This window comes from Scyliorhinus torazame, chromosome 1 (genome assembly GCF_047496885.1).
Source record: "Scyliorhinus torazame isolate Kashiwa2021f chromosome 1, sScyTor2.1, whole genome shotgun sequence".
NCBI classification, from domain to species: Eukaryota; Metazoa; Chordata; class Chondrichthyes; order Carcharhiniformes; family Scyliorhinidae; genus Scyliorhinus; species Scyliorhinus torazame.
Window position 1 is genome coordinate 357,087,843 of NC_092707.1, and position 12,289 is coordinate 357,100,131.

The 12,289-nt window shown below is 48.0% G+C and overlaps 1 protein-coding gene across 3 annotated transcripts in view; it reads right to left on the reverse strand.

Moving 5' to 3' along the window:
• Window positions 1-12,289, reverse strand: part of prkcea (protein kinase C, epsilon a) — an 877,089-nt gene that overhangs the window by 164,138 nt on the left and 700,662 nt on the right. For all 3 annotated transcript variants that reach the window (XM_072510726.1, XM_072510720.1, XM_072510732.1), the window contains one exon: window positions 6,063-6,217. In XM_072510726.1, the coding sequence (XP_072366827.1) occupies window positions 6,063-6,217 (155 nt within the window). The remainder of the gene's footprint in view (window positions 1-6,062; window positions 6,218-12,289) is intronic.

Here is a 12,289-nt window from a genome sequence, read left to right on the forward strand (position 1 = left end):
CGGCCCCGTTGATGCTGACGGGTGTGTACAGTACTTTGCTTCCTGAAGTCAATTACCAGCTCTTTAGTTTTGCTGGCATTGAGGGAGAGATTGTTGTCGCTACACCACTCCACTAGGTTCTCTATCTCCGTCCTGTATTCGGACTCATCGTTATTCGAGAACCGGCCCACTATGGTTGTATCATCAGCAAATTTGTAGATGGAGTTGGTACCAAATTTTGCCACGCAGTCGTGTGTGTACAGGGAGTAGAGTAGGGGGCTAAGTACGCAGCCTTGCGGGGCCCGGTATTGAGGGCTATTGTGGAGGAGGTGTTGTTTATTTTTACTGATTGTGGTCTGTGGGTCAGAAAGTCGAGGATCCAGTTGCAGAGTGGGGAGCCAAGTCCTAGGTTTTGGATCTTTGATATGAGCTTGGCTGGGATTATGGTGTTGAAGGCAGAGCTGTAGTCAATAAATAGGAGTCTGATGTTGGAGTCCTTGTTGTCGAGATGCTCTAGGGATGAGTGTAGGGCCAGGGAGATGGCGTCTGCTGTGGACCGGTTGCGGCGGTATGCGAATTGCAGTGGATCAAGGCGTTCTGGGAGTATGGAGGTGATGCACTTCATGACCAACCTCTCGAAGCACTTCATTACGACAGAAGTCAGGGCCACTGCATGGGAGTCATTGAGGCACGTTGTCTGGTTCTTCTTTGGCACCGATGATGGTGGTCCCCTTGAAGTAGGTGGGGACCTCTGAGCGGAGGAGGGACAGGTGTCCGCGAACACATCTGCCAGCTGATCCACGCAGGCTCTGTGTGCATGACCAGGGATCCCGTCCAGACCCATCGCCTTCTGAGGGTTCACTTTCAGGAAAGCCGATCTGACTTCGGAAACTGTGATGGTGGGTATGGGTGTGTTATGGGCTACTGGGGCACTCAACAGCGGATCGTTGGTTTCCTGCTCGAACCAAGCATAGAATGCATTGATCCAGAGAAACCAATCATGTTGACATATAATGCGTCGCCTTACGGTACAAGGGCAGTTTTATTCCACAAAATGGGGGGGCAGTTTGCAATGCCCTATCCTTTTTGCCTCAATTACCCTTTCTGAAGCAGAACAAAACTATGCCCAGGTTGAAAATGAGAGCTTAGCAGTTATATTTGGTGGGAAGAAATTCCACCTGTATGTGTACATTTGATGGTTCGACAGAATGACTGACCACACACCATTACAAGGCCTTTTCAGGGAAGATAAACCCATACCGCCCATGGCCTCGGTGAAGGTGCAGCACTGGGCATAGTTGTTGCTGGCCTACAACTATGCTTTTCAGCACCGGCCTGGGGCGCAAATTGCGAATGTGGATGCATTAAGTCGCCTGTCCCTACCCAAAAACATTCCGCCATCACCTGTACCCCAGATCATTCTAGCTTTAAACCTCCTAGACAGTCTGCCAATGTCTGCAAGGCACATCTGCAACTTTACCCAAAGAAACCCTATTTAAAAGGTTAAATTACTGGCGTTGCGAGAAGTCCAAACAGCTGAGACCCGACTTCACTAGTCTGGACGATTTGACGTGAAGACAGCGTGATTCTGTGGGGGTCATGGTTGATTGTCCTGCCTCAAGCAAGGGGGGCCCTCCTTCAAGAGCTACATACATATACCCAGGGCACACAAAAATGAAGATGTTGGCATGGAGTTACGTCTGGTGGCCAGGCATAAACAAAGCCATTGACGAACTCATACAACAGTGCACCCTTGCCAAATGTGGCAATCTTTGCTGCCTTCCGGCTGCCTTCACCTTTGGGAATAGCCAGGCTGTGCATGGACTTGGGTCCACGTTGGTCATGTGGGCCCCTTTATGGGTAAGAAGTTTTTGATGCTCACTCTAAGTGGCTATCGGTTCAAGGTATGGACCCACTACCTCAGTGGCCACGGTAAATGTGTTGCACAAACTGTTTGCCATTCATGGGCTTCCCGAATCAATTGTTTCGGACAATGCCACCCCCTTCACCAACGATGATCTCCAGGTTTTTGTGCGAGCCGATGGCATATGCCACACGAGGACAGCCTCGTACCACCCAGCGTCAAATGGTCTGGCTGAGAGCGCCATCCAAACAATCATGAATGTCATGAAAACGCAATCTGACAAACCCCTTCGCCAGAGGTTGGCTAATTTTTTGTTGTTGTACAACTCAACCCCTCATTCAACCACACGGGTCACTCCAGCTGAACTACTCATGGCTCATTGGTTGAGAACCCATTTTGATCTTCTGTTGGCGGGGAAGATGGAGGAGGCACATCATGCCTCCCGGAAGAGTCAGCGGTAAGAGCAGAGAGGTGACAGGTCGTCCCAGGTGACAGTCCTGGTTTTGGTCCATAATTTCGCCTTGTGTTTGCCTTGATCAAAAGGACAGGTTGTGGCCCAGCCAGGGCCAGTGTCTTATGTGGTCAATGTAAATGGGAAGACTGTCAGAAAGCATGTCAACCACTTGAAGAGTTGAGGGGTGGCGACCCCCTACTTGCCATCGACAAGTCCAGCTAGTATTGTGAATCCTCCTGTAACTCGGTCTAACCAAGTGGTGTCAGGGACTTCAATTTCTGCTCAAACAGCTGCACCTCTTGAGGCTGGTTCGTCTGTTGTTGAAGTGGTGTGCCACTGATTGTTGACCACTCGATCGCCCTAAAATGTCCCGAGCTTGTGTCAGGGCTACGGAGCTCCAGGTCGATTGGCTTTCTGATGGATTCTCTCTCCCCTGTTCTCTCTGTAAACATTTGTAAATTCTGTATATGGTTTGTGGGGTAGTTGTAAAAGGGGGAGGGATGTGGTAGCATAACCCCTTTAATGGGGTGGACTCCACAGACCACTTGACCGGCTTGGCACCAATCACATGGGAGCGTGTGAACCCTGGCCAATGGGGAGTTTGAGTGGGGCCCTGGGAGCAGGACCCTGGGCAATGTAGTCCAAGGGAGCTGAAGTATTAATAAATATAAAACCAAATTACTGTGGATGCTGGAATCTTAAACAAAAACAGAAAATACTGGACAATCACAGCAGGTTTGACAGAATCTATGGAAAGAGAAAGAAGCTAATGTTGAGAGTCTGGATGACTCTTTAACAAAGTGCTGAACTGTTAAGACCTGTCGTATAGTGTTCTGTGCCTGTTACTTAACTACCTTTGCCTTTCATCAATAAACCCCTTTTGTAACTCCTGAAAGCCTCCAGTGTATGGCTCGAGACACCACACCAACCTAAGCCCCTCTAACTACCTCTAAGCCCCTCAACACCTCCATGCCAACTATATCTCCATTCATCCCCATAGTCCTGTATATCCCCTATACCAACTTAGTGGCAACACATGCCAATCCATGACCCTCCAACCCAACCCTCCATGCCAATATCCACCATTGGCAGACCTCAGGAGCCATGATGAGATGAAATAAAATAAAGATCTAAGTATCTATTACAGACCTCATAAGAAAGAAAAGTACTCTAATTGATAAAAGCCCATTCTGTACATTTAAATCCGTTACTCTCTCGTAAGAAACAAAGGGCACGGACGAGCAGCCACGTTGCGCACAAAAGGCAGCGCGCCACAGCGCAACATAGCCATTAGAAGCAGGAAGACCCTGCTCCCGGGATCTACCCGGCTCGCAATGTCTCGAGACATTGCAAAATAAATCCTGCCCATTGTGGGCTGGTTCACTTTTGGGCAAATCTGCATAACAGAGCAAGACAAAACGTCTCACTTAAATATGCAGTTTTCCGAGGCATTGGGATCAATCCCCTTCGGCTCAGAGGCCATGGGCCAGCGCCATTCAGTACTGGTTTCCGGAAATGGGAACCAGCTGGAACGACACTCATGGGGGTCTCCCAGGTGATCGGAGGCCCCTAGGTGCATTCTCTTTGTGCAGGGTGGCACCCTGGCAGTGATATTGCCACCTGGGCACCCTGGCAGTGTCAGCTGGTTGCCAGCCTAGAACTTCCAGGTGGCATTGCCAGTTGGCAGGGTCACTGCCAGGGTACCAGGTTGGCACAGCCAAGATGCCAAATTAGCATTTTTTACATGGCGGCAATTGGATCTGGCGTGCCCTTTCCGAGTGTTGGTGGGGTGGAGGGTAGCCTGGCCTCCCCCCCCCCCCTCCCTCATCATGGGTTGGGACTTGGAGGTGGGGGGGCGGGGGGGATCAGTGGTCGCGTTTGGGGCTCCACAGATTGGGACACCATTTAAAAATGGCACCCCAATCTCTTGCTACACTGGGGAGTTCCGGCAAGGGGATTTCCTCAGTGCAGAAAACGGGGCTATAGGCGCTCGCTATGGGACTTTATTCCTATTTAGTTAAATCACACCCATGCATTTGGATTCATAGCCTCACATCAAAGCTATTTGGAGCTGGTTTTCATACTGTGAACTTACAGGGCATGCATTGTAATAATGATAGGTTGTGGAAGCAGTCAAACGAATGTGTGAAATGCCTCCCAGTCCCATTCTCCATCCAGAAATAATGGTGTATGCCTGGTTTAGGGGAGGTACTTCTGGAATTACAACTCCATTTTTGGCTAAGGTGCAGAGCCCTTCTGACTTGGTGAAAATTTCTATATGATAAGACATCTATGTCAGACTTCTATATGTCAGACTTCCATATATCAAACTTCTATATGTCAGACATCTATAGGCCAGACTTCTATATGTCAGACTTCTATATGTCAACTTCTATATGTCAGACTTCTATATGTCAGACTTTGATATGTCATCCAAAATGTTTTCAATACACGGAGAAGAGTAAATGCAGCCAAGTCCCCATTCATATAGCATACAAAGTTCCAGGAACAAAAGTGAATTACTTCTGCCTGAAATGACTCTGTGTTAGGAGTTGACTTCCACAAACTTTCTGAATTTGCAGTGTTCACATTAAGTATGTGTGTTTGTGAAACTCACTATCTTGGTGCAACAGTTCAGTTTTTGGTCATGGATTTCCAAGCCCCCACCCACCCAGCCGTCCTACATTTCTCACCTACTCACAGATGGGAGAAGCTCTGCACAATCCAGCAATGTGAAAGGTGACCGAGAACTTATTCAGAGTCATGCTCTGACAAAATGGGCACATTTCGCTGGGAGTAGATTTTCTGGGGTCAGCAGCACTGGCTTTACAGGCCAGAGCCAAGTTCTGGTCCTCAGTGAATTGAATGGAGCTGCTCTGGGATCCAAGCCATTCATTGCTGACATAATTGGGGGAAATTGGCTTTGGGGGAAAGAAACCCCAAACTGTTTGGTTTCCGTGAAGCCACACAAACTTTGAGAACAGTAAAAGTATTTTGATGTATTTCCTTGACAGACATTGTGTAAGCCACTTCTTGATCAGCAAATACTTTGCCTCGACACTCCTCGCCATTAAACAATTTTGATCTCTGGGTTAGAGCAACCGCAGTTCGTTTTTGCGAATGTGTAGTTTTACACTGATTACTTTTTAAAACTCTCTGAGAAGCACTGCAAGGTTTGCTTATCCTGGAGGTAAAACACAGGCTCTTGGCTCAATAATGCAACTGGCAGAGCCTTTCCTTACACTTCATTAACAGCTACTTCCTGCGAGTGACTCATGGTTTGTCCTGGTTTGTCCGCTGAGAGAAAGAGGGAAGAAACAAGGATCCTGTGACTGTTGTCCTATTCAATCAATAAGAGGACAACACAAATAAACAAAGGAAATAGGAGAATGTTTCTTTTTGGAGATGGGAGTGCGCCCAGGGGAGGTGGAAATGAAAGGCCTTTTTAGAGGTTTGCACTGGATTTGGAGAGAAAGTAAAGAGATTTGTGTCCCTCCGTTGGCAGGCGGCCAGGCTGTACCAAACATTTTGTAAAAGCCCCAAGTACATCATAATACAAGCCTGGCTTCGCTTCTGACTGTAGCTTCTGGTGCTATTCAAATGTAAACATTTTGAATGACAAACAAAAAAAAATACAACACAGACCCATGTCTCAACATGCACGAGAACTAAGGCAATGTGCTTTGACCCAAACTGGTTGCTAAGCTATAAAAGCATTCTGGACAAGCCAACCATGAACTCCAGCTGTTCTTTTTCAGCAAGTACCTGTAGATGACACCATTTTGGTGAAGGAACATGAGGGCCGAGGTGACCTCCGCTGCATAAAACCTCGATCGAGCTTCATCAAACTTGCGGGAACGTTGGATTTGAAACATTAAGTCACCTCCGTTTACGTATTCCATGACGAAAAAAAGGCGGTCCTAAACGAAGAAAGAAAGACCGTTTTCAATTAAGTTTCTGAAAGCCCGACAAGTAGCTGTTGTTGTGGATAAACAACTAAACACTTGTACAGAAGGGGTTTCATTATGTCAGCAAAAGCCGATCAGTACAAACAGCAATTAGCTGATGATAAAGGAAGAATACATTTCAAAAGCACATCTGAATGAACCATTATACCAAATAGCTTTCATTCTTCAATCGTTTTAGTCCCACTGACCTACATGCTCCGGCAAATCCAAAGGTTTTTAGTTTATTGTTCTGCATTTGGAAATCACACAGATCTCATAGAGTACTTCCACCTAATGCCACTCGACCAAAAGCTATTGGTAATATTCTAACCCATTTTTGTACAGTGAAGTTAACTCAATATTAAATATAAAATAAGGAAGGAGAAGGAAATATCTGATCCCAAGTAAAGTTACCGTACGTTTTCCTTTAGTGTCTCTCTCACGCACACATTTGGCGAAAGTGTTCGGTAAACAGATCTACGATTTTGTTAAAAATGTGAACAAGAAATCTTCTATTCAGTGATAGAATTGCCCAAGCAAACTGTCAAACATTCATTTATTTATATGTGTTCTCTCACAACACAAACGCACAGGGCAGGATTCTCCATTCCTGAGACAAAGCGTTGAGGCCGGGGCAGGATTCGTGGACTTCTACGACAGCAAAACTGGCACCACCACCTGGACCGATTCAGCGACCATTCAGGGGCGAGCACCGACGCCATTTGGAACACAATCGGTTCCAAATAGAAACAATGCTGGATTCGCAAGGTTCGAGATTGACACGCGGGAGGCTGACAGTGGCTGGCGTTCTCACAGTACTCATAAAAGGCCCCACGTGAACGATGAAGCAGACTCACCACCTCTCCCGTCGATTCAACCTCAAACTCCATCTGTAGCCTCTTCCTCTGTGCTAACAACTCTGCTGTCAGGGCTGCGGAGCATTGACAGTCCAATTCCAGAATGGAGTTAACCAACCTCTGCCTTTCCGCCTTCCAACCTTATTCCTGTGGGCATTATACAAAATTATCTCCCCCCCCCCCCCCCCGATCACCGCCTTCAACGCCTCCCAGAACGTTGAGGGTGAGACCTCCCCATTGTTGTTAAAACCCACATAATTCCCGATGGCTGAAGCCATCCTCTCACAAAACCCCTTATCTGCAAGGAGCGTCATGCCAATACTCCACAGGGGACACTGGGCTCGGCCAGTGTCCAGCCACATATCCACATAATGTGGGGAGTGGTCTGATATTACATTCACCGAGTACCCAGCCCTCACCATTCCCGGGAATAAAGATTTTCCCGCCACAAAGAAATCCATTCAGGAGTAGACAAGGTGCACGTGCGAGAAGAAGATAAACTCCCTCTCTCTTGGGTATCTACACCTCTACGGATCCACCCCCTGATCTGCTCCATGAACACTGCCATTCCTGAAGTTCCAAAAGACTTGCGACTCGGCCTATCTATCCTTGGGTCATAACACAATTGAAACTCCCCCCATAATCAATTGGTGTGAATCTAGCGCTGGGATGGCCGCCAACACCTTCTTGATTAATTCCGCGTCATCCCAATTCGGTGCATATGTGTATCACCCCCTCAGGGTCAGTCAAAATATTGGCAGCTGTAAGGCTATCCTCCTGTTAATCTAGCCCCTTGTCCTCACATCAAAATTCGAGTGGGACACCTGCCCCACCCATACCTTCCTTCACTTTGTCTGATCCCTAATCCTCAAATATGTCTCCTGCAATAAGTCTCCATCAGCCTTCAAACTCTTCAAATGGGCTAACACCCGGACTACTTAACCCCCTCACATTCCACGTAACCATCCTAACTGGGGGTCTCTGCACCCCACCTCTGCTAGAATCAGCCATATCCCACCAAAAGGAGAACCAACCAGACCCAAATCTACCCCAATTCCAGGCCCAACCAAAATGTCCGCCGTCACCACCCTCACACAAACCCATAAACAAAGAAACCATCATCGCCAGCACTCTACCTACCCCCCACCCATGCCCGCCCTCGACATCCTATCCTACAACCCTCCCCAGTCCCCACCCCTCCCTCCCCCTCTTCGAACCTCAGCTAACCAACCCACCCAGCTCCAAAAAGTGCCCTCCCCCACCCCGTAAACAAAGAAAACCCAACTAACGTAGGCTTGTTACCTTACCACACAAACAAAACAGAAAACACCCCATCACCAAGTAACCAGCTGCAGTCCTCTCCCCCACTTCGCTCCCGTTAAGTAGCATCCTCCTCTGGAGGGTTCGCACGGACCTCCTCCCACACCAACCTCCGGAATATCTTCGCCACGTACTCCATGGCGTTCATACCTTCAATGCCCTCTGCTAGCCTGACAATCCTCAGGTTCTGGCGCCTGAACTGGTTCTCCCAGTCATCCACCTTGGCCTTCCAATGTCTTTTGAGTCTCCACCAACAACGTCACTTCTGCCTCCCAAGAGGCAATCCGGTCACTGTAGTCTGAGACCGTCTCCTCCCGAATCGTCATGCCCAACCACTGCTCTATCCTATCTAGTCACATGAATGGGTGACAGCATCACCTCAATCGCTTTGGATAGGTCCACCAACATCGCCAGTGCTCTTGATTCTGGAATTCCCCACAAGGAACTCCACTAACTTCTCCATTGCCCATTGGGAAGGCATCAGCGACACAGAGGGCTCCACCATTTTTCTCTTCCACTTCGTCATGACAGCCTTCTTGGTTTACCCGACTTCTGTCTCGCGTAGTATCCTATAGACATCCCACATTGGAGGAGAAACCAACGAACTTCAATTACTCCATCTTTCTTCCCAAAACTGGGCCTGTAAATCGGGCCAAAAACCAAGTCTCCAAGAGGGAGGCACCCTAGTGTGACAGCCCATCTCATAGCTGCCACTGGGAGTCATTAGAGGCTTTCATAAATCAAGAAAGTTGAACATATGAACATGCATACAAACATACAGATTAAGAGGAGTGGACCTTTAAGCCCCTTGAGCCATTTGATAAGTTAATGGTCAATCTGATTGCGGCCTCAAAGCTACTTTCCTGACTACCCAACATATGCTTTGACTCTCCAATCAAGAATCTATCTAACTCGGTCTTAAAAATATTCAACGGCCCTGCCTCTATCGTTCTTTGGGAAAGAGAATTCCAAGGACACATAACCTTCAGGAAAAAAAATCCCATTTCCATCTCAAATGGAAGACCCCTTATTTTTAAATTGTATTCTCTGTTCTAGTCTTTAATAGGGGAATACCTTCTCAGCATCCACCCGGTCAAATCTCCTCAGGAGCTTATGTTTCAATAAAATCACCTCTCAACCTTTTAAACTCTAATGGATACAGGCTCAATCTGTGAAACATTTTCTTGTAAGATAACCCCTGCTCCCAGCTCACAGTTGAATGAACCTTTTCTCAATGCCTTTGAATGCAATTATATAATTTCTTAAGTAAGGAGAGCAAAACTGTACACAGGAGTCCAGCTGGGGTCTCGCCAACAGCCTTTACAACTGTAGCAAAACTTCCCTACTTTCATATTCCATTCCCCTTGCAATAAACAGCAACATTCTACATTTCTTCCTAATCACTTGCTGTGCCTGCTTTTTGTGATTCACGTACCAGGACACCCAGATCTCTCTGGATCTCCGAGTTCTGCAATCTCTCTTCATTTAAAAATGCTATGGGCGGGATTCTCTAGTGCCCCAGCCGCGTGTTTCAGATTGGCTGGCCACTCCCAGGGTCTTTTTATTTATTCATTCATGGGACGTGGGCATCGCGGGCTGTGCCAGCATTTAATGTCCATCTCTAATTGCCCTTGAGGGGACAGTTAAGAGTCAAACACGTTGCTGTGGGTCTGGAGTCACATGTGGGCCAGACCAGGTAAGGATGGCAGATTTCCTTCCCTAAACGACATTAGTGAACTAGATGGGTTTTTACGACAATCGACAATGGTTTCAGGATCATTATTAGAACATAGAACATTACAGCGCAGTACAGCCCCTTCGGCCCTCGATGTGCGCCGACCTGTGAAACCACTCTAAAGCCCATCTACACTATTCCTTTATTGTCCATATGTCTATCCAATGACCATTTGAATGCCCTTAGTGTTGGCGAGTCCACTACTGTTGCAGGCAGGGTATTCCACGCCCTTACTACTCTCTGAGTAAAGAACCTACCTCTGACATCTGTCTTATATCTATCTCCCCTCAATTTAAAGCTATGTCCCCTCGTGCTAGACATCACCATCCGAGGAAAAAGGCTCTCACTGTCCACCCTATCCAATCCTCTGATCATCTTGTATGCCTCAATTAAGTCACCTCTTAACCTTCTTCTCTCTAACGAAAACAGCCTCAAGTCCCTCAGCCTTTCCTTATAAGATCTTCCCTCCATACCAGGCAACATCTGGTAAATCTCCTCTGCACCCTTTCCAATGCTTCCACATCCTTCCTATAATGCGGCGACTAGAATTGCACGCAATACTCCAAAATCGTCCGCACCAGAGTTTTGTACAGCTGCAACATGACCTCATGGCTCCGAAACTCAATCCCTCTACCAATAAAAGCTAACACACCGTACACCTTCTTAACAACCCTCTCAACCTGAGTGGCAACTTTCAGGGATCTATGCACATGGACACCGAGATCTCTCTGCTCATCCACACTGCCAAGAATCTTACCATTAGCCCAGTGTCTTCCTGTTATTCCTTCCAAAATGAATCACCTCACACCTTTCTGCATTAAACTCCATTTGCCATTAGACTTCTAATTCCAGATTTTTATTTTTATTGAATTCAAATTTCACCATCTGCAGTGGTGAGATTTGAACCTGGGTCCCAGAGCATTACTCTGGGTCTCTGGTTAATTAGTCCACTATAACATCACTTCCTGGATGAAAGGCTCAGGGCTGTGATCCAGTGAATCCTCCTCCCTCTGGGTGCTGGTGAGTCCCATGGGATGGAAGGGCAGCTTAGTGAGATCCAGATGCCTCAATATCATCTGGCGCTGCCAGCCCTGGAGATCCATCATTATCTACACCATGTAGCTGCTCTTCAGCCGTGGTCCTCAAGGTTTGAGCCATGCTTTGGAATTCTCCCACCATGGATCTAACCTCAAGACCCAGGCTGTCCACTGTGGACGTCACCGTTGCAATGTCAGCCTGGGTGCCTTGCATCGCCGCCAACATCTCCTGCGATAGAAAGCTTTGGTGCTCCTCCATTCAGCCTCGTAGTCACAGGAATGTCGCTGACAACTCCTCCTGGCATTTCCGGCTCTATCTCAAGCAGCTAAGGAACTGACGTGTCAAGAGGAACGGCACCTGGCTGGGGCACAGCTGAGTTCTGGGATCCAGCAGATCTCTGACTGCCCAAACCTTGGGACATTCCTGCCTCCACCTGATATGTATCAAAAGCTGTGCGATGTCCACCAGTTAGTGACCCAGAAGCCTGCCTGCTAAGATCACTAACCGTGGTGTGTGTCTCTGCGCTGGTGAATGGTGCGGGTGATTACTGTGACGAACCTTTGAGATTGTGTTGAGGGTGAGCAGTGGGACACTGCGGGTGGCTCCTCACATTTCTCTCACAGGTCCACTTCTGCTCCTCCCGTGAGAGCTCCAGGGCTCTCTCCTCAAAAGGAGTCAGGATCTTCAGCTTGGGCATCCCACCGCCTGTCTTCTATCACTCGCAGCGGTGTGAGCAAGCTTCTGCTGCAGGAACACAACTGAGGATGAAGTGAGTTGGCCGCCTGGTGGGTCAGGTGTGAATAATACCTGGCATGTGTGGACATGGTGAGTGAGCAGTGAGGGGTTCTGAAGAGCAGTGAGGGGTTCTGAAGAGGAGTGCTGGGGGGATATGATGAGGCTTGTGGAAGGTGGGGTGGTGGGGCTCTGCTAGGTGGCAGCATGTGGGTTCGAGGTGACATTCCGAGGGGTGAGTGCAAGGTGCTATCCTCTTGTGCAGGCTGCTGGCACTGACCAGTGCTGCGACCGGCTCCCAGGTGGGATTTGTTATCTTTCAGGAGAATCTCCTGTAGCCTGAGGGTATATTGTTGCCTGTCT